Source organism: Trichechus manatus, unplaced genomic scaffold, assembly GCF_000243295.1.
Source record: "Trichechus manatus latirostris isolate Lorelei unplaced genomic scaffold, TriManLat1.0 scaffold00033, whole genome shotgun sequence".
NCBI lineage: Eukaryota > Metazoa > Chordata > Mammalia > Sirenia > Trichechidae > Trichechus > Trichechus manatus.
The window spans coordinates 11804632-11827201 of NW_004443969.1; the positions used below are offsets into that span (position 1 = coordinate 11804632).

The window sequence follows — 22570 nt, forward strand, 5'->3', positions numbered from 1 at the left end:
TCATCTCCAGAGAGAAGCTGCCCATTTAGTCTCTTGTATCTACTTGAGCTAAGAGGCACACTCCTCACGAGTATCACTTTATGTCCCACAGTCCAGTCCAATCCCTGTCTGAAGAGTTGGCCTCAGAAATTGGTTTAGTTCTGGGATGATAGAGAATCCAGGGGCCATGCTTTCTGAGGTTCCTCCAGTCTCAGTCAAACCATTAAGTCTGGTCTTCTTACTAGAATTTGAGTTCTGCACTCCACCTTTCTCCTGCTCCATCAGGGACTCTCTGATGTATTCCTTGTCAGGGTGGTCATTGGTGGTAGCCGGACACCATCTAGTTCTTCTGGTCTCAGGCTGATGAAATCTCTGTTTTATGGCCCTTTCAGCCTCTTGGGTTAATACTTCCTGTGTGTCTTTGGTGTTCTTCATTCTCCTTTACTCCAGGTGGTTGGGACCAATTGATGCATCTTAGATAGCCACTTGCAAGGTTTTAAGACCCCAGGCGCCACTCGCCAAAGTAGGATGCAGAACATTTTCTTAATAAGCTTTGCTATGCTAGTTGACCTAGATGTCCCCTGAAAGCATGGTCCCCAGAACCCTACCCCTGCTACTCTGTCCCTCAAAGTGTTTGATTGTATTCAGGAAACTTCTTAGCCTTGGTTTAGTCCAGTTGTGCTGACTTCCCCTGTAGCGTATGCTGTCTTTCCCTTCACCTAAGACAATTCTTATTTACTATCTAGTAAGTAAATAACACTTACCTTCCCTCCCCACCCTCGTAACCATCAAAGAATGTTTTCTTCTATGTTTATACCTTGTCTTGAGTTCTTATAATAGCGGTCTTACACAATATTTGTTCTTCTGTAACTGACTAAATTCACTCAGCATAATGACCGCCAGCTTCCTCCATGTTATGTTTCACGGCTTCATCGTTGTTCTGTATGTTTGCGTAGTATTCCATTGCATGGATATACCACAATTTGTTTATCCATTCATCTGCTGATGGGCACTTAGGTTGTTTCTATCTTTTTCCTATTGTGAACAGTGCTGCAGTGAACATGGGTGTGTATATATCTATTGGTGTGACAGCTCTTATTTCTCTAGGATATATTCCAAGGAGCGGGATAGCTGGATCGTATGGTACTTCTATTTCTAGCTTTTTAAGGAAGCGCCAAATTGATTTTGAAAGTGATTGTACCATTTTACATTCCCACCAACAGTGTATAATTGTTCCAGTCTCTCCACAACCTCTCCAGCATTTATTATTTTGTGTTTTTTGGATTAAGGCTAGGCTTGTTGGGGGTGAGGTGTTATCTCATTGTAGTTTTGATCTGCATTTCTCTAATGGCTAATGATCGTGAGCATTTCTTCATGTGTCTGTTAGCCACCTGAATATCTTCGTTGGCGAAGTGCCTGTTCATATCCTTTGCCCATTTTTTAACTGGGTTATTTGTCTTTTTGTTGTTGAGGTTTTGCAGTATCATGTAGATTTTAGAGATCAGAAGCTGATTAGATTTGTGATAGCCAAAAATTTTTTCCCAGTCTATAGGTTGTCTTTTGACTTTTTTGGTGAAGTCTTTTGATGAGCATAAGTATTTGACTTTTAGGAGCTCCCATTTATCTACTCTCTCTTCTGGTGCTTGTGCATTGTTATTTACAGTTCATATTGTGTTTTTGCCATGTATTAAGGCTCCTAGCATCGTCACTCTTTTTTTCTTCCATGATCTTTATCATTTTTGATTTTATATTTAAGTCTTTGATCCATTCTGAGTTAGTTTTTGTGCATGGTGTGAGGTATGGGTCTTGTTTCAGTTTTTTACAGATGGATATCCAGTTATGCCAGCACCCTTTGTTAAACAGACTGTCTTTTCCCCATTTAATGGATTTTGGGCCTTTGTCAAAAATCAACTGCTCATAGGTGGATGAGCTTATATCTGAATTCTCAACTCTGTTCCATTGGTCTATGTATGTTTTTGTACCAGTACCAGGCTGTTTTGACTACCGTGGCGCTATGTTAGTTTCTAAAATCAGGTAGTGTAAGGCCTCCCACTTTGTTCTTCTTCTTGAATAATGCTTTATTTATTCGGGGTCTCTTCCCTTCCCATATGTAGTTGGTGATTTGTTTCTCCATCTCTTTTAAAAATGCCGGTGGAATTTGGATCGGGATAGCATTGTACCTGTAGATTGCTTTGGGTAGAATTGACATTTTCACTATGTTGAATCTACCTATCCATGAGCAAGGTATGTTTTTCCACTTATGCAGGTCTCTTTTAGTTTCTTGCAGTAGTGTCTTGTAGTTTTCTCTGTATAGATCTTTTATATCTCTGGTTAGGTTTATTCCTAAGTATTTTATCTTCTTGGGGCTATTGTAAATGGTATTGATTTGGTAATTTCCTCTTCGAAGTTCTCTTTGTTCGTGTAAAGGAATCCAGATGATTTTTGTATGTTTAGCTTGTGTCCTGAAACTTTGCTGAAATCTTCTGTTAGTTCCAGTAGTTTTCTCGTGGATTCTTTAGGGTTTTCTGTATATAAGATCATATCATCTGCAAATAGAGATACTTTGACTTCTTCCCAACCAATTTGGATGCCCTTTATTTCTTTTTCTAGCCTAATTGCTCTGGCTAGGACCTCCAGCACAATGTTGAATAAAAGTGGTGATAAAGGGCATCCTTGTCTGGTTCCCATTCTCAAGGGGAATGCTTTCAAAGTCTCTCCATTTAGGATGATGTTGGCTGTTGGCTTTGTATAAATGCCCTTGATTATATTGAGGAATTTCCCTTATAATTTTGTTGAGAGTTTTTATCATGAATGGGTACTGGACTTTGTCAAATGCCTTTTCTGCATTAATTGATAAGATCATGTGGTTCTTGTCTTTTGTTTTATTTATGAGAGATTAAATTGATTGTTTTTCTAATGTTGAACCATCCCTGTATACCTAGTATAAATTCCACTTGATTATGGAGAGCTATTTTTTTGATATGTTGCTGAATTCTATTGGCTAGAATTTTGTTGAGTATTTTTGCGTCAATGTTCGTGAGGGATATTGGTCTGTAATTTTGTTTTTTGGGGTGTCTTTACCTGGTTTTGGTATCAGGATTATGCTGGCTTCGTAGAATGAGTTTGGGAGTATTCAATCCTTTTCTATGTTCTGGAATACCTTTAGTGGAAGTGGTGTTATCTCTTCTCTGACAGTTTGGCAGAATTCTCCAGTGAAGTCATCTGGGCCAGAGCCTTTTTTTTCATTGGGAGTTTTTTAATAACCTTTTCAATCTCTTCTTTTATTATACATTTATTTAGTTGTTCTACCTCTGTTTGTGTTAATTTAGATAGGTAGTGAGTTTCTACAAATTTTTCCATTTCCTCTATGTTTTCAAATTTGTTAGAGTACTATTTTTTATAGTAATCTGTTATAATTCTTTTAATTTCAGTTGGGTCTGTTGTGGTATCACCCATCTCATTTCTTATGCAGGTTATCTGTTTCCTCTCCTGTTTTTTTTTTGTCAGTTTGGCCAATGGTTTATCAATTTTGTTGATCTTTTCAAAGAACTAGATTTTAGACTTGTTAACTCTTTCAATTGTTTTTCTATCCTCTATTTCATTTAATTCTGCTCTAATTCTTGTTATTTCCTTTCTGGCACCTGAGGGTTTCTGTCGCTGCTCTCTTTCTACTTGTTCCAGTTGTAGGGTTAATGTTTTGATTATCGCCCTTCTTTTTAGATGCTTGCATTTATTGCTATAAACTAACCTCTGAGCACTGCTTTTGCTCTGTCCCAAAGGTTCTGGTAGGATGTGTTTTCATTCTTGTTTGATTCTGTGAATTTCTTTATTCCATCCTTAATTTCTTCTATAACCCAGTAGTTTTTGAACAAGGTGTTGTTCAGTTTCCATGTGTTTGATTTTTTTTCCTTGTTTTTTCTGTTGTTGATTTCTACTTTTATGGCTTTATAGTCAGAAAAGATGCTTTGGGTTTTGTTGAGGCTTGCTTTATGGCCTGATATGTGGTCTATTCTGGAGAATGTTCCATGTGCGTTAGAAAAGAAAGTATACTTGGCTGCTGTTGGATGGAGTATTGGTATATGTCTGTGAGAACAAATTGGTTTATTGTAGCATTTAGCTCTTCTGTGTCTTTGTTCAGCTTCTTTCTGGATGTTCTGTCCTCCTGAAAGCGGTGTGTTGAATTCTCCTACTACTATTGTGGAGCTATCTCTCTTTTCATGCTGTTAGAGTTTGTTGTATATATTTTGGAGCCCTGTCGTTGGGTGCGTAAATATTTATTATAGTTATGTCCTCCTGGTGTATTGACCCTTTAATCATTATATAATGTCCTTCCTTATCCTTTGTGGTGGATTTTAATTTAAAGTCTATTTTGTCTGAGATTAATATTGCCACTGCTGCTCTTTTTTGAGTGTTGTTTGCTTGATATATTTTTTTCCATCCTTTGATTTTCGTTTGTTTGTGTCTTTAAGTCTAAGATGTGTCTCTTCTAGGCAGCATATACACGGATCATGTTGTTTTATCCAATCTGCCACTCTCTATCTCTTTATTGGTGGATTTAGTCCATTTACATTCAGCGTAATTATTGATAGGTATGAGTTTAGTGCTGTCATTTTGATGTCTTTCTGTGTTGTTCATGGTTTCTTTGTTCCACTTAATTTTCTGTGCTGAGTCGTCTTCTTTATGTATTTTCTGTTCATCTTTTTCATTGTTGTTGATTTTGTGTTTGCTGAGTCTTTACATTTTCCTAGTTATTTATTTTGACTTATAGGATTGTTAGTTTCCTTTGTGGTTACCTTAATATTTACCCCTATTTTTCTAAGTTTATACCAGTCTTTTATTTCTTTATATCACCTTGACTTCCTCTCCATATGAAAAATCTATGTCTACATTTTTTAAATCCCTCTTTTTTGTATTGTTGTCGTCGTTTACATATTGACATCTGTTTCCCTATTTTCAGTGCTTTAGCTTTGATTTACTTTTGTGACTTCCCTGTCTGGGTTGATATCTGATTGCTCTGTCCTGTGTTCTAGTCTTGCATTGTTATCTGATGTTACTAATTTTCTAACCGGAGGTCTCCCTTTCCTATTTCTTGTAATTTTGGTTTGGTTTTTGCAAATTCCCTGAACTTCTGTTTATCTGGAAATGCCCTAAGTTCACCATCATATTTGAGAGACAGTTTTGCTGGATATATAATTCTTGGCTGGAAGTTTTTTTCCTTTAAGGCTTTATATATGTCATCCCATTACCTTCTTGCCTGCACGGTTCCTGCCAAGTAATCTGAGCTTATTCTTATTTATCTCCTTTGTAGATGACTTTTCGTTTATCCCTAGCCGTATTGAAATTCTCTCTTTATCTTTGGTTTTGGTAAGTTTGATTATAATATGTCTTGGTCACTGTCTTTTGTGATCTACCTTATGTGGGGCTCAATGAGCATCTTGGATAGATATCTTCTCATCTTTCATGATACTAGGGAAGTTTTCTGCCAACAAACGTTCAACAATTCTCTCTGTATTTTCTGTTACCCTCCCGTTCTGGTACTCCAATCACTCGTAGGTTATTCCTCTTCATAGAGTCCCACATAATTCTTAGGGTTTCTTCATTTTTTCAATCCTTTTATCTAATTTTTCCTCAAATAAGTCGATGTCAAGTGTGTTATCTTCAGTCTCACTAATTCTGACTCCATTGCCATAGTTCTGCTCCTATCACTTTTTACTGAGTTGTCTAATTCTGAAATTTTATTGGTAATCTTGTGGATTTCTGATTGCTGTCTCTCAATGGATTTTTGCAGCCTGTTAAATTTGTCATTTTGCTCTTCTCTAATCTTTTTAATTTCCTTTATTGCATGTTCTGCATTTTGATTAATTTCCTTCCTAATTTCTTGAAGAGTTCTGTATATTAATGTTTGTATTCTGCCTCTCATAATTCCAAGAAATTTTCCTCTTCTGGAAAAATTCTGTATTCTTTATTTTCGGAGCTTGCCGAAGCCATCAAGAATTGCCTCTTTATGTGATTTGATATTGACTGTTGTCTCCGAGCCATTAATAAGTTATTATATTTATTTATGTTTTCTTAGTGTGTCCTAGCTTCTTGTTTTGTTTTGATATACCCAAATAGGCTGTTCGTATGAGCTAGCTTGATTATTGGCACCTTTGAAGCTCTAATGTCCTGTCACCAAGTGGTTAGATCTGTTATTAGGTATGTGAGCTCAGGAGGCCGCCCACTCCCCCTGTATGGATTCAGCTCAGGTGCCCAGATAGATAGCCACCAAGTGTGTGGTGTAGGCTGTCACTTTCAGTCCTAGACAGGCATGGGTGATTGATGTAGGCACAGGCATCTGGCTGCAGCAGGGTGACACACTGTGACCAAGGCAGGGGTCTGACGGCTGCCTCCAAGTGTCCAGAATGAAGGCATGTCCCTGTTCCCTCGAGTGCGTCGGTGCGTCGGTTTTGCAGCTGGACTATGAACAGCTAATTCTGTTGTCTGTAAGGACTGGGTAGCATCTCTTATTCATAGGCCCCTATCGCAGGTAGCTAGGTGGCATGGGTGGAGCCACCAGTCCTCAGGCCCCTGATGTGGGTAGGTGAAGACCCTGCTTAATGGGCAGAGCAATGTCAAGTGTCAAGAACCTGCCACTTCACAGCTGAAACAGTTGAAGTCAGAGTTCCTGTATATACCCTGTTGTCCTGCGGTAATGAGGGCCTACGCTGTTGAGATGGGCCCACACAAGTCTATGCAGAGGAAGGGCACTCAGAGTCCATGGATCCCTTATGCCTGTGCCTGTGCAAAGGAGCTGTGCCTACCTTGGTTTCCTGTCTTAGTGGATCCGGCAGTTTATTTTTCCCGTTTGTTAATTTGCTAACTCTCCAAGGTAGGGAGAATGGCTCCAGGCATGTGACGGATCCTACTTCCAGCTCAGTTGACTCGGCAATTGCTGAAGCCTGTCTGAGACCCAGTACAAAGCAGGGAGTGGGGAGGTAAATGGGAGAGAGGTTTTTCCCTAAGGGAAGTGTTTTTGATACACGGGGTAAGCCATACGTAAGTACCTATCTTTCATTAAGCACTGCTTCTAACTGGTTCTGCGTGGCTGAGTAGACTCTCTGCCTCTGTGTTTCTCCCAGTGCAGAATACACCTCCCGAACATCACCATTCACCCCCGAGCTGATTAGGCCTGAAGGTCTGGCAACTCCTCGCTGTTTCCGAACCGTCTCTCCCTCCCTCTGCCACTCGGTCCGGTTCCTTAACTCTGACTTTGATGTTTAGAGCTCCCAGATTGCCGTATATAATCGAATCACCTGTTTTTTCAGGTCTTTGTTGTAAGAGGGTCCGCCGGAAGCATCTGACTACTCCACCATCTTGGCCCTGCCTTCTCTCCTGCTCTTTCCATGGGTGCCATAGGAAATCATTGTGTGACTCAGTTTCTATGTAAAATTGTGTAATGCCTGTGGCCTGTATTCAGTACTATGTTTAACATTTGTTATGTACATACATAATATTATTAGGGAATGAATTGTGGCCCTCAGAAAGATATATTGAAGTCTTAATCCTCAGTACCTGTGAATGTGTCCTAATCTGGAAATAGTCTCTTTGAAGATGTCATTAGTTAACATGAGGCCATACTGGAGTAGAGTGGGCCCTGTTCCAGTGTGACTGGTGTACTTATAAAACAAGAAGAGGCATAGACAAAGACAGAGCTAAGATGGCCACGTGAAGACAGAGGCAGAGCTTGGAATGATGCATTTTCAAACCAAAGAACGCCAAGGATTGCCAGGAACCACAGGAAGTTAGGAAGAGACAAGGAAGGATCTTCCCCTAGAACCTTTAGAGAGAGCATCGCTCTCTTGATGCAGTGATTTGGATTTCTAGTCTATAGAACTGTGAAACAATAAATTTCCTTTATTTTAAGACAATAACCCTAGTAAACTAATGGAATGTTTAAAGCTCCTTAGAAGGACTAGAATAAAAATTATGTTAAACAGTAGAGAATTAGTCTTCTATCAGATTGCAATTAAATGGAATAATTTGTTTCTACCACAGACGGATCCTTCCTGGTGGCTCTTAGATTTCTGGCATATGCTCTCGACCATATATATTATCTGGAGCATATAAAGTCACTTTAATATTAATCTTAGAGAAATGTAACTATACACATAAATATATATATAACTATATGTAAAATCTGTTGCTATTGAGTTGATTCTTACTCATGGTGACCCCATGTGTTACAGAGTAGAAGTGAGCTCCAAAGGGTTTTCTTGGCTGAAATCTTTTACTAAAGCAAATCGCCAGGCCTTTCTTCCACAGTGTCGTTGAGTGGGTTTGAACTTCCCACCTTTCGGTTAGCAGATAATCACAAACTGCTGTGCCACTCAGGGACCCTGTAATAATATACAGCTATGTATATATTTAAATACATATATGCATATGTGTGTGTATATATATATACATCCAGAAAATGTGGCTTTGAATGATTCAGGAGAGATATCAGGTGTAGGTGGAGGATGTAGCTTATGTGGGAAAACAGATGCTTTTTCCGTTGTAATATGATGAGAGAAAAATGAAGATGGGAATTCATACAGATACATCTTAAAGGAAATTGGAGTTGAGAAGACTGAAGATAGGTGGGGAAGGTTTTAAAATAGCTGTTATGCAGAATATGCATGAGAGGGAAGCATAGAAGAATCATCGGGCAATGTGATAGTTTGGTTGGAGTAGAGACCATACATTAATGTGTCACCAGTGTGGTATTAACATTTTCCTTATCTTGGTAGCACAGTTTTAAGTACAAGGAAGATAGACTGATCTAGGTCTGAATTTTGTCAGACAACATCGTAGAACAGTGGGGTAAAGGGGTCAACTATATAGCAAGAGACTAGTTGAAGTAGTGAACCAGGGAGGCTAAACTGGTTAGGAAAACAATAAAGTTTTTTGCATGAGCAAAATCATAAATATTATTGGAGAAGATGGAGTAGTCTGTGTAGGAAGAATTCAAGATACAGGAGAGAGAAACTCAGGTGGGAAAGCAAGTCAGGGCAGTGGTTTTCGGCCTTGACTTCACATTGGAACTATTTGGGGATCTTCAGAAATGAAAAGATTCTGATCTAAGTGGCCTGTGGTATGGCCTGGACAGTGAGTTATATTTTACAGCCAAGATTTGAAAACCTCTTGTGAAGAATCTTATATTCAAAGTTGTAGACACTTTATTCTTAAGGCAGTGGAGGATCAGCAGAGGTTTTAAAAAGAAGAATAACATGAGTTATTATGTATTTTAGAAAAGTAATTTTTTCCTCAATGCAAAAGACAGAGTAGTGAAAAAATATTGCAATATTCTGGGCTAGAAATGGCAAGAACTTGAACTAGGGGACTAAAAAGGAATTGTAGAGTAGGGGACAGATTTGTGATGTTTCAACAAAAGAATTTATTACACTTATTGATATATGGGAAGACTAGGATAATTGTAAGATTTTTATTCTGTATAATATGTTAGTTTTCCATTGCTGCATAACAAATTGTGCCCAATTTAGAAGGCTCAAAGCAACATTTATTGTCTCACAGTCAGGAGTCCAGACTGGGCTTCCTTAGGTTCTCTGATTCCACCAGACTGAATCAAGGTGTTGACTGAGGCTGAGGTCTTATCAGAGGCTTGAGTGGCAAAAGTTTCATCTCCAAGCGCCCTCAGATTATCGGCAGAATTCATCTCCACACAGCTAATAGGACTGAGGTCCTCGTCTTCTTGCTGGGTATCAGTCAGGAATCCCACTCAGACCCTAGAGGCTGCTTGTAGGTCCCTGCCACATGGCCACTCCACAGGCATTTTACAACATGGCTGTTCACTTCTTCAAAGCCCGTAAGACAATCTTTTTCTCACCCCTAAAGTTGCTCAGTCCCTCTTGTAAGGGTATTTACCTGATTAAGTCGGGTGTATCCAAGATAATCTACCTTTAGATTAACTCAAAATCAACTGATTTGGGATGTTAATTACATCTGCAAGTTCCCTTCACTAATAAGTGATGAGTCGGAATCGACTCCACAGCAATGGATTTGTTTTTGTTTTTAATCATATTCACAGGCCCTGCCCACACTCAAGGAGAGAGAATTTTACAGGGCATGCGCACCTTCAGAGAGGAATCGGGTGTTATGGCAGTTAATTATGAAAAGTAATACAAGCTAATTAGAATGTAATTCAGAAAGAAATTGATGGCCTCAGTTTCAGACATGATAAATTTGGGTAGCAGACATAATCATATTTATCTGTCTCTTAAAACTCTGGTCTGTTTATCTGAGTAGAAAATTATTAACGCCGCTGCAACAAAACTGCGGAGAAATCTGAGCTGTGATAATAGAAACAGAAAGTGAACTTGGTTGGTTCATTTTGATCAGACTTCTCTCCCTTCTCTTAAATCTTTTTCTTTCAGGTTATATTCAAGAAAAATGTGTCATTCCCTGCCCATTTGATTGCAAGTTAAGCGACTGGTCTAGTTGGGGGTCTTGCAGCTCATCTTGTGGGATTGGAGTGAGAATTCGATCCAAATGGCTAAAAGAAAAACCTTACAATGGAGGTCGCCCGTGTCCCAAACTGGATCTCAAGAATCAGGTAAAGTGCATGAAGCAAAAAATAAAAAGCTGAAAATATATACGCGTTATTATTTCCTATTGAAATTTAAAGTCAACCTCTTATTAAAAACAGCACATACAAACTTATCACAAGTTTGGAAAAGGGATTAAGAAGGCAGTAATTAGCATAACACCCTATTGTCGTCGAGTTGTGGCGCAGTGGTTAAGCACTCAGCTGCTAACCGAAAAGTTGATGGTTTGAACCCACCAGACGCTCCGTGGGAGAAAGATGTGGGAGTCTGCTTCCGTAAAGATTTACGCATTGGAAACCCTAGGGGGCAGTTCTCCGCTTTCCTATAGGGTCTCTATGAGTCGGAATTGACTTGATGGTGATGGGTTTGGTTTTTATTTGTTTGTTTGTTTTTAATTAATAAAATAATATTAGTAATAGAAGCTTAACAACTCCTAGGTAATTGCCAGGGCTGCCTTGCATATCATTAACAGTAATAAAGTTTGCAAAAATTATGTCTAATTGATTTTTAAATGATCATGATATTTTAAAAGTGATATGCTATACCACCTAAAATTTATTTTTTATGTATATTTCAAAATACAAGGAATAATATTGGGAAAATAGCAATTATTTTATGACAACAGAATTAGTGATCTCTCCTATCAGTTCCAACAATGGAGTTTTCCTTCACCTAAAACTTTATCCACATTTTTTCATTCTCAGTCTTGCCAGTGCTTCCATAGCTCTTCATGTTATCTCTTGAGCAACTTCTCTGTCTCAAAAGCCATAGCTGTTTTCGTAAATGAAATGCTCATGTCTACCCCTTCATCTAGATGTCTGATAAAATTGTCATCCTAAGCAATTAAAGTTGGTTAGAGTATTTCCAGTAGCTTTATCTATGTAACAGAGTTTAAGATTTAGTTAAGAATTATTTATGATAAAGAATTTATATTCCTTACATAATGGTTATCAGATTAGAACTGATAGTTCAGGTTTTTCTTGTTTTTAATCAGTTAGAGTAGGTAAAGCCCAAATAATAATAATGAGAAATTCTTCTTTATTCCAGAGGTGGTAAAACGTATCTCTTATGTGAGTATGTAGACCCTTTGTGACTGGGAAAACTCAACAAAATGGCTGTATACGTTTTCTAATGGAAGGAAAATCCAGTGACCCTGTTCTTAATTTGAATACCATGTCTAGTACTGCTTGGCTTAAAATATCACTTGTCAATTTAAGACCAATATCTCTAGCTATTTTTTCCTGTTTTGATATGAGACATATAACTCACTGACCAAAGAAAAAATATAACTCACTGACCAAAGAAAAAATCTGGCAAAAAAATATTTAAGTTCTAGGATGGGTACAGTATTATGCTAGTCTCTTCTTTTTAAGGTGATATGGAAAATTTATCAAAGAATATGCAAATCTACTGGGCAAAACAAGGCAGATGATCAGAAAGTCAACATAAATATTGCAAAAAACCAAAGAAAGAATAGGTGTGTGGTAAAGGGAAGAGCAGAAAATGACTAAGGAAGACAGAAAGGAAATAATAAAACAAAGATAGTCTGAGGAGATAAGCCTTACTTCAGTTCAAGGACAAGAATAATGCAGGTTTAGGGTCCGGAGGCAGATGGAAGACTTTCAAGTCAATGCAGTGGACAAAGACTATTTGACCATTCCTAAAGTAATTTCCAGGTATTTAAAATAGAAAATAACTAATAAGCATTTATAGTTGTAAATAATGTTTGATAATTCTTATTGTATCTTCCTCGAAACAATCCATGAAAGCTAAGCCTCTACAGTGCTAGTTTTAAGCACTAATTTTAATGAGTTGATTTTATGGACTAGGAAATTATCAAGGGAATAAAAAGACCTCATCTGAGGACAGACTTTAAGACAGTATTTGCAGTATGTGAGGTAAATGTATAAAACATGTCCATAAAATTTGAGACTATGAATAAGGGAAAGGTGCTTGTATGCCTGTAGTAATTTAAAAGAAACTTGCTCAAACACTTAGTTGACATACAAAACATGTAACAGAAGTAGTACAAACTACAAGTTAAGCCCCGGTTCAAGAATAATTTAGATAAATTCCACATGTGAAAATTAAGTGAAGGTTGGCCTGTTTCTAACTTTTGAGTTCAAGAAGGGAACTATAGCATTCCAAACACATTTCTTTATTGTAATGCTTAGAGATAAACGTTGGGTTTTAATAGTCAGAAATCTGATATAGTATGGTGTTTATTCTGTTTAAGGAAGTTTGAAGTTAACTAGCACAGCAGGTATGTGGTTTAATTAAGCTTGGGTTGAAAAACTTCACCCCATCTATATTTTAATATAAAGTAATTGATCAGGGCAGTAAGTAATAAACCCCTCGTCTCACTTGTAAGTCTGTGAATGGCAAGGGGAAATACCTTTGTGAAAAATCCTGAATCTATTTGTAAATTCTCCTCAGAGCAGTTCTTTTTCTAAAGCAAGTATACTATACTTGTAGGTATATTTGCATAAAGGTATCTGAGCAGTGGCTTCATTACATATTTGCTCTTATACCTGGTATAATCTCCTTTGTGTGTGTTTACGTGTATTGTATAAACAGCTTCGTTTGAAGCTATTCATATTTTCTTAATTCACCTGACAATAAATTGGATTGTCAGGGAATGTCATTATTTAGTAAATATTCCTCAGCTTCTTGTTTATGACTATTCTTTCTTAGAAGAGATAACCATTTCTTTCTTTAAACTGAACATGTGGTGTAGAGGTACACCCACTGAGGCTCTTTTGTATTGTTGAGTTTTACTACTGGCCCTAGGTTATTTTTCTCCTTTGCAATTGATACTTAGGTTTAGATTTATTTTTCTTTTTTTGGAACCAGATTAATACCCCGTTGCCCTTCACCCATAAGTAAGAACTTAAAAAAAATTGTAACCAAATTATAGCAGTAAGAGAGACCCGTATCTTCATTACCTGTGCATGAGGAAAATACAGCACAGGAAAGATTGAGTTTAACAGACTGTTCATAAAAAGGTATTGAACATATTGTGTGTCTATGTATGTATGCATGTGCGTATATATATATGTGCACGTGTGTATGTAAATATATATGTTATACATGTGCATATATAAATATAAGTATACCTGCATATACTTACCAATTATTTCTTCTCCTTCCCTCCTCTTCAGAACATGATGCCTTTTTGAGGGCAAGGGCTATCCTCTTCTTTTGCAGCTCATTCCAGCCCCTAGTTTATTATCTTGTGGATTGTCATACTATATTCATTGGATGACATAGTTGGGGGAAAAAAAGCCTTCTTCCTGGATGATTGAGTGGCTAGTTCTGTAGAAATAAACAAATACATTAGAACTCTGGCCTCTTATGCCATGATCTGTCATCCACATTCCCCAAAATATGAGCTCTTCTAGAAAAAAAGAAATAAGATCTTTCAAATTATTATTGCCCAAAGAGAGTCTTTCAAGACTTGCCTGAAAAATCTTAGGTGTTTGGATTCCCATTGAAATGTAACTCAGCTGTATAAATGGGAAGGTTGGTATTATGTACACAAGCTCATAAACGGTTCTGAATCAGTTAGTGAAATCAATATTTATAATCTCTCATAAAAAAGCCTCCCTTTTAAACTCGAACCTATCAACATGATAGCTCTTTCTCTAGAAGTGGCTAAGTGACAGCAATACTTGAGTAGCTTTCTGCTAAATATATTTGTGTTGCTAAATAGTTCCAGCACGCACCTTGTTTAACGCTCTTATGTAGACATAAAATTTCTTCTAAACAGTTTATTGGATTATCAGGTCAGTTGGCTGATGCCCTTCCCTCTGCTGTACATAATAAAATACATAATATATTTAATTTCTTCACAATCTATGATGTGTTGAGTGGATATAAGTGTTTTTGTGCTGTGTATTTTTGTCAAATATGTTTCTTATGAAATTCTGTTTAATAGGAGATCAAATATGAGGACATTAAAGCTCCATTGAACTTAACATTTCCCTTTGTGAATTCTTCACGCAATTGAAGCCAAGGTAGTTTCAGAAAATTATATTTTGTTCATAAGTGCACAGTTTGAATAAAAATCTTATATTGAGATTCATTACCTATATGTTTTAAAATGTATGCTAGCTGGATACATTTTTTGAAAGAGTTTTGGTTATGCTTGCAACTGAATGAGAGGGTATAAATTAAATACGTGTGTGCTACCTGGAAACATTTGCATTTTAAAGGGGTGTCTTGCCCCAGAGAGAAGTGGTCTAAATTTGGAAATAATGAGTATAATGCATTTTGTTTTTCATAGCAGGGTAATAGTGTTTTTAAGGGTACTTTCTTTCCAGAAATATATGGGTGTATTTTAGCATGAACATTTCTTCCTTAGAAGAGAACTTTTGGATGAGAAAAGGTTTCTATTAAGAAATAGCTTATGCTGATTTTTAATCCTTCTTAATTAAATATTAGCAGCCATTAGGATGTGGAAATAGGATACTCACTCTCATTCTATCTGAATGTTTGTTTACCCAGAAAAATATGGCTGCACTTAAGGTTTAATTTTGGTCTCTTCTTTTCAACCAGACTGACTCCCGCTGATCCCAACCTAGGCCACGTCATTGCTGGCAGAATGCTGCTCGCTTTGGAATTAGTACTTTGGTAGGAGCCCCCAGACTCTAATGGAGAAAGAAGTCTTCTTCCCAAGCATTAACATGGAAGGCAGCCCAATATGACACATGATTAAGTACATTCAGGTGTACTGTTCTTGGAGGGGAGGACAGTGACTGCAGTTCTGATGAGAACTTGTTTTAAATATGAAATAACATATGTCATAGAATTAAGGGCTGCAGAATGACTTATTTCTCAGAGTCATTTCAGAGAATTTAATGGAGGCAAATACCCTAAAACATTTCACACCTCCCTCCCCCGCTCCACACGATCATTATCATCTCAAAGCCCAGGTACACAGCACCTCATCTCCAAGGCAGCCTGAAATGACCCTCAGGAGCTGATGTTCCTTCATTTGTATCCTTTATGTCTAACTGCCAGCCCAAACTCTGCTGTCAAGTTGTGGCACTGCGCTAATTGAGCTGAGCAGAGCTCAAAGGAGAGGCAATGTTTCTTTTTCCCTCTTTCCCTGTTGCCATCTCTAAGAAAAATTGCTTTTTCTTCTCAAGAGATTCTTCCCCTCCTCCCACCCCACTTGCGTTCATACATACCCTGTTCTTGATCATTCCAAAGTAATACCTGCCCCTCAGGCTTGTTAAAATCTTTGTAAACTTTGATCATTATTCTTGAGAGTTGCCAGAATCACTCATGAGAAGCAATTTTCCTATACTTATTGTATACTCTATCTTGCAGTTTACTGTGTTTTTCAATACTGGGTATTGCTACTCTGCATGTATCCAAATTCACTTCTAGTTGTTATCCAAGATCTTCACTATGTGCTTCTAGAACGTTCTCCACTAGACTGGTTTGGCAAATGTCTGTAACACAGAACCTAGGCAGGGTCTTCAGGATTGGCTGGCACAAGTGGAAAATTGTGAAACTGGCAGTTTTTGTCTTTGACACTCTTCCAGTGTCCTTGCACATGTCATATTGTCCCTAGCCCCTTAACCCTTAAAGCCCTGAAGTATTATATTAGCTAACATCAGCTGCAGCGGGGAAAACACATCATCTGTGTTTGCAATGTTGTGAACCTGTCTTCTTAACCAAGTATTTCAAAGTGATGTCCCCAGTTACTTTTCTAGAAAAATATTGGCAGAACCTGCTTTTCATATCACTCCTGAATGATGTCTTCCTTATTCCTTTCAGGCATTGGAAAAATATAGCTCTGACTTTAACCAGGAGCATAAATTTGTTGTACTGAACATACTTGCACTACCGTGGACTGAAGGGAATGAGCACCTGCTTTAAAGAAAAAAAAAATTTGCTTAAAATCCATCTGAGAGTAAGATTCTTAATGGCATGTTAAGTCGCCAGTTCTTTGATTTTTCAAGCTTTACCCCAGTATTAAGTTAAATTACCACAGAACAAGGTACATAGACCTTGCTTTTACATCCCAGGTCCCTACAGAAAAGCATTTGGTGAGCCATGATTTATTTTTTTCACATGGTTTAAGAGTTGAGATAAAATAGTCTCTCTGAGCTATTTACCTGAGTCTTTTGCAATTCAGAGCTTATTGTTTCATAGCTGTTATTGAACATTAAAAAAAAAAGAAAAACAGTTACCATTGAGTCAATCCCAACTCATGGTGATCCCATGTGTCAGAGAACTGTGCTGTGTAGGGTTTTCAATGGCTGGTTTTTTGAATTATAAATCACTTGACCTTTCTTCTGAGGCTGAGTGGACTTGAACCACCAAACTTTCATTTAAGATTATGAAAATCACTGGGACATGGGTGGGGTGGGGGAGGTCGTTATAAAAACAGTCTCCCAGGCCCTTGTTCCAAAGATTGTGGTTCGGTCCATCTAGAGTGGATCCAAGAATGTGTACTTATTAACAAAGTTGTTTTTGTTTTTGTTTTTTTTTGCTGGTTCTTCTGATCAGGCATGTTTGTGAACATCGCCAGAGTTGAGATCATTGCCCACTGAGGCCACTATTGCTGCTTGACTTCAGCTTTGGAAAAGATTTTTCTTTGTAGTTGGCTTAGTCTGTCCTTTGTAATCCAAACAATGAAAATAACCACTACTTGTTTGCATAATGCCATAGTCAAAGCAAACTTTGAGAACCCCCCTCCCTCCCCCAGTTTTACTGAAGGGAAGATTTTGGCTTAGGAAATGTAAAAGCTTTCCCAGTGTCACCCTCTGATCTATGTAAGGAGTTATGGGTCAATCAGGTCTGGAGTCAGATGCTGCCATGCCGATTTGAGAAACTTATTCAACCTTTCTGAATCTCAGTTTCAGAATTTGTCAAATGAGTGTAACAGTGACAACTACCTCATAAGCTTATCGTGAGTATTAAGTAAGATAAAATGAATATTAACTTCCTAGCTTATTGCTTGACACATAGTAAGTGCTTGATAAATGTTAGCTATGATTCTTTTTCCTTGGTCTCTAACACATAATTTCTGTTTTCAATTCAGTTTACTTTCACCTGTACCCTGTTGCCTTTTATAACTAAATTATGTAGATTGCCTCCCTTCTTACATTTAGCTACTGAAACATTTGGAGTCAAATATTTTAGTTGTAATGATTTAGCTTAGAGAGATGCCTAGTAACATCTACTGGCATTGCTTCCTGCCTGGGAAGTCAGTTCTGTTTTATTTCTAAACATCTTACTCAGCATGGCATCTTGTTTTCTAATATTAGAAATAAGTATAACTTTTTACATATTTATATCTCTAGTTTCCCATGCATCTGTGATTCTTTGACCCTTTTTTAATAACCTTCTTTATTAAGCAACATAGAATTGTACAAAAATCTTTAATGGCACAGTTCTATGAATTTTCACAAAGTGAATTTTCCCACTCAGTCACTACCCAGGTGAAGAAATAATATATTTTCAATGTTTTACACTCTGCCTTGGTGAGTAGCATCTGGGGTCTTAAAAGCCTGTGAGCGGCCATCTGAGATACTCCACTGGTCTCACCCCTTCGAGAGCAAGGAAGAATGAAGAAAACAAGTTACGAGGGAAAGATCAGTCCAAAGGTCTGATGGACCACAGCTACCACGGCCTCCACCAGACTGAGTCCAGTACAACTAGATGGTGCCTGGCTGCCACCATTGACTGCTCTGATAGGGATCACAATAGCGGGTCCCAGACAGCTGGAGAAAAATGTAGAACAAAATTCTAACTCACAAAAAAAGACTAAGCTTACGGGCCTGACAGAGACTGGAGAAACCTCGAGAGTATGGCCCCCGGATACCCTTTTAGTTCAATAATGAAATCACTCCCGAGCTTCATCCGTCAGCCAAAGATTAGACAGGCCCATAAAACAAAATGAGACTAATGGGGCACAACAGTCCAGGGACAAGGACTAGAAGGCAGGAGGGGACAGGAAAGATGTTAATAGGAAACCCAAGGTCAAGAAGGTAGAATGTTGACATGTTGTGGGGTTGTTAACCAACGTCATAACTGTTTAACAGTTAAATAACAGTTAAATAACAGTTAAAATAACTGTTAATGAGAAACTAGTTCTGTAAACCTTCATCTAAAGTACAGTAAAAAAAGAAATAATATATTTTCAGCATCTCAGATGTCCCCTTTGTACTTCCTCCCTACACTACGACCTTTACTACTATTCAGACTTCTAACGCCATAACCCAAAAAAACCAAGCCCATTGCCATCGAGTCGATTCTGACTCCTAGCGACCCTATAGGACAGAGTAGAACTGCCCCATGGGGTTTCCAAGGCTGTAAATCTTTATGGGAGCAGACTACTTTCACCCACGGAGCAGCTGGTGAGTTCGAACTGCCGACCGTTTGGTTAGCAGCCAAGCACTTAACCATTGTGCAACCAGGGCTCCTTCTAACACCATACATTAGTTTTATCATTTTTTAAAACTCTATGTAAATGAATTTTGCATGCACTATTTTATGTCTGCCTTTTCCTGCTCAAAATTATGTTTGTGAGATTTATCCATGTTTGTTTACTGTGTAGCAGTAGCTTGCTCATTTTATTGCTTTATAGTATTTCAAAATTTATACCACATTGTTTTGTTGTATATATACCACATTTTATTCATTGTTTTCTTTTCTTTGATGGACATTTTGAGTTGTTTCCAGTTTGGAGCTATGACAGATAACACTACTCAGACCATTCGTGCACATACCCTTTGGTGCCCGGCCCGTATATATGCATTTCGGTTGAGTACATACCTAAGAGTAGAATTTCTAGGTCATAAACCCATTGCCATCGAGTCGATTCTGACTCATAGTGACCTTATAAGACAGAGTAGAACTGCCCCATAGGGTTTCCGAGGAGAGGCTGGTGAATTCGAACTGCTGACTTTTTGGTTAACAGCCGGATGCTTAACCACTGCGCCACCAGGGCTCCTTTTAGGTCATAGGATATTAATATATTCAGCTTAAGTAAATAATGGGCGTTTTCTCTTGTAAGTTATTACAGATCCTCTTGAATACAGATAGTATGCAGCTGTAGATAGTGACTTGAAATATAAACTCTCTGACACCGTGAAAAGAGGTGTGAAACCATATGGGTGCATAAAGTGTTTATCTCAGCGGGTCTCATAACACAGTACATCAGTCACTGATGCCTGTTCCTAAGTTGAGTCTTTCTGCCCATACAGAAGAAGTCTATACTACCTTCTCGCCTAACTGCTCACTGTCCAGACAACCTTTCTGTCTTCTAGGCTCTAATCCCCACCCCTCCACTCCAATTGATCCTTGACACAGCAGCCTCAGTGAACTTTCTAAACCACGAATCTGACTGTGCTTAAAATCTTTCCGTGGTTTCGTTACTCTTGGGTTAAGTACAAACTATGTAAGATAATTTATAAACTATTTCATAATCTGGCTCCTGCTTGTCTTCCCAAATGCATTTCTTTGAACTCAGAATCATGCTCAAACCATCAAGGCCCTCATGCCAGGGATAAGTCAGAACAAGCTTCTGTTTCCATCCCCTCAAGAGCCCTCATATAGGCTTTCTCATGGAAAGTGAGAGTTTCACATGGTAAGACTGATAATATTAATCTATTAATGTCAAACATGGTGGCATTTTAACAGAAATTACCTTTCAATTTACTTTACGACTCACCAGACATTGTTTAATGAAATAAGATATTTGCCCTTTCTCTGGAAGCTTCTCGTAACATTTCTTCTACATTGGATTAAAATCATGCTCCGCTACCATTTAAATATAGATTGCTCAAAGCAGATTTGTGTTCTTTGCTTTCTTCCCACAAGAAAAATCTCTTAGGTGACAATAACCCTGGTGGCGTAGTGGTTAAGAGCTGCGATTGCTAACCAAAAGTTCGGCAGTTTGAATCCACCAGGCGCTCCCTGGAAACTCTATGGGGCAGTTCTACCCTGTCTTGTAGGGTCATTATGAGTCAGAATTGACTTGACGGCAATGGGTTTCACTTTGGTTTGGGTACTTATCACCAATGCTGAAAGCAAGAATGAGACTAATTGCAAAGTCTGCTTCCACAGAATGTTCCCCCAAACAGCAGAAAGTTTGCCAAAAGTCATCGTCTACCCTAAGAGACAGAAATCTTGTCACACCTAGAACTGAAAGTAGATCAATTTGTGTAACAATGGTGGGAAAGAAGTTTGGATTGAGTAGACTCTCCAGGGAACTGTATGTCACAGGGGAGGCTGGCAGGGACCATGGGTTGTAAATCAGAACGGCAACTATAACATACAGAGTGAACTTGCTGCTGTTCTTCTGTTTTTGTAACAAGGGAGCACAGCTGTATTAAAGTTGCAGTTGTGTTCCTTTAAAGGAACATTTGATGTTTGCATGATTGATTGCATTTTTCTAATTTCAAGTCTTTGCTCAAAAATTCATCTTCTTAACATGTCCTACCTGATCACCTATTTAATATTATATCCTGCCACCCCCTCCTGGGTGACCTCCTCATGTGTTTATTTTTAATTTTTTGCTGTCTCCCCATCCCACCCCCAAAACAGGTAAACTGTCCAGTCCCCAATGAGCACCTTGAAAGCTGACAACAGTGTTGTCTTAGGTTGAGTTCTCCCAGAAGCAGGGCCTGAGACAGAATTCAAAAACAAGAGTTTCATTTTTCAAGTGCAGTGAACACCAATAGGGATGTGAAAAAGCATTAGGGAAGGGAAGCAGCCAATAAGAGGTGTGTGATTAAGCCAGTATCTTAAGCAGTGGTGACCAAAGCTTGAGCCCACAGGGAATTCTGGGAGATTGTGCAAAACATGCTGAGATTTCTGCCTGAAGGGCCAAGGAGCTGGGGTGTTGACAGGGAAGTTTCTGAGAGTCACTGGTTGAGGGAATGTTAACCCTATGTACTTGGCCCTAAGCATGAGCAGAGCAGTCGTCCTCTGTTCTGGAGAAAGTTCTTAGGCACAGAAATACAGTGACAGAAGTTGGCCAGAGCGCAGTGAAAGTACCTGGAGACATTGAAGTTGCTCAGTTAGTATTTTTTACTGGGTGTAGTGTGCTGTCTGGAGCCCTGGTGGTGCAGTGGTTAAGAGCTCAACTGCTAACCAAAAGGTTAGCTGTTCAAATCCACCAGCCACTCCTTGGAAACCCTGTGGGGCAGTTCTGCTCTGTCCTATAGGGTCACTGTGAGTTGGAATCATCTCGACTGCAAGGGATTTAGTTTGGTTTGGAGTGTAGTGTCAGTGCTATCCATATCATAGCAAGAAGTGCTTTTTTTTTCTTTTCCCCCAATAAAAATATGCTTTGCTACTGCGCAGTGGTCAGTTGAAAGTGTGTCGTCAGTTGGAAGTGTATTGTCAGTAGTTTGCATTTCAGATAACTATATGTGTTTACCTGACAACACAGTCTCATCTGGTCTTGCTTGAAACTAATTCCATGCCCTTGTTGGATGCTGGACCAAGGCTATAGGGAAAAGTAAATCTGGCCGCAGAGACCAAACCATACACAATTAATGAGAGAAATTAGGTCAGGTCCTGCAGAGGGCTTCAGAGCAACCATACATGGATCCTCCTTTTTCCCTTGGGGATTATGTAGGGCTGGTGAGAAGCTCCCATGGTGGTGTTTAACAGCTCCCATACTGTGTCCCTTATTGTATCCTTTTCTCACCAAGTACAATTTTGCATGCCTGGAACTAGGTGCGAGGGAGGAGGCAGAGCAGGTTGGGCTTGGTATGTGAGATCCTTAGGTGACATTCCCTATGCATGAAAAAAAGAGTATCTGGCTAAACATGACTGAGAAGTTCCAGGAAAATTGGATATTAGAAAAATAGTTCAAATTAGAAAGGACCCTAAAAATATCTAATTTACTAGCTCTCAATCATGGTTGCACGTTAGTTTCACTTGAAAAACTTTACATGCCCAGGTGCCAGCCCAGATCAATTAAATTAGAGATTTTGGTGGTGGGATACAACTGTCTATATAAAAAAAAAAAAAAAAAA

The 22570-nt window shown here is 38.5% G+C and overlaps 1 protein-coding gene across 1 annotated transcript in view; it reads left to right on the forward strand.

The window, feature by feature from the left end:
- Positions 1-22570, forward strand: part of THSD7B (thrombospondin type 1 domain containing 7B) — a 1037490-nt gene that overhangs the window by 799900 nt on the left and 215020 nt on the right. The window contains exon 15 of the mRNA XM_023730207.1: positions 10392-10570. Coding sequence (XP_023585975.1) covers positions 10392-10570 — 179 coding nt within the window. The remainder of the gene's footprint in view (positions 1-10391; positions 10571-22570) is intronic.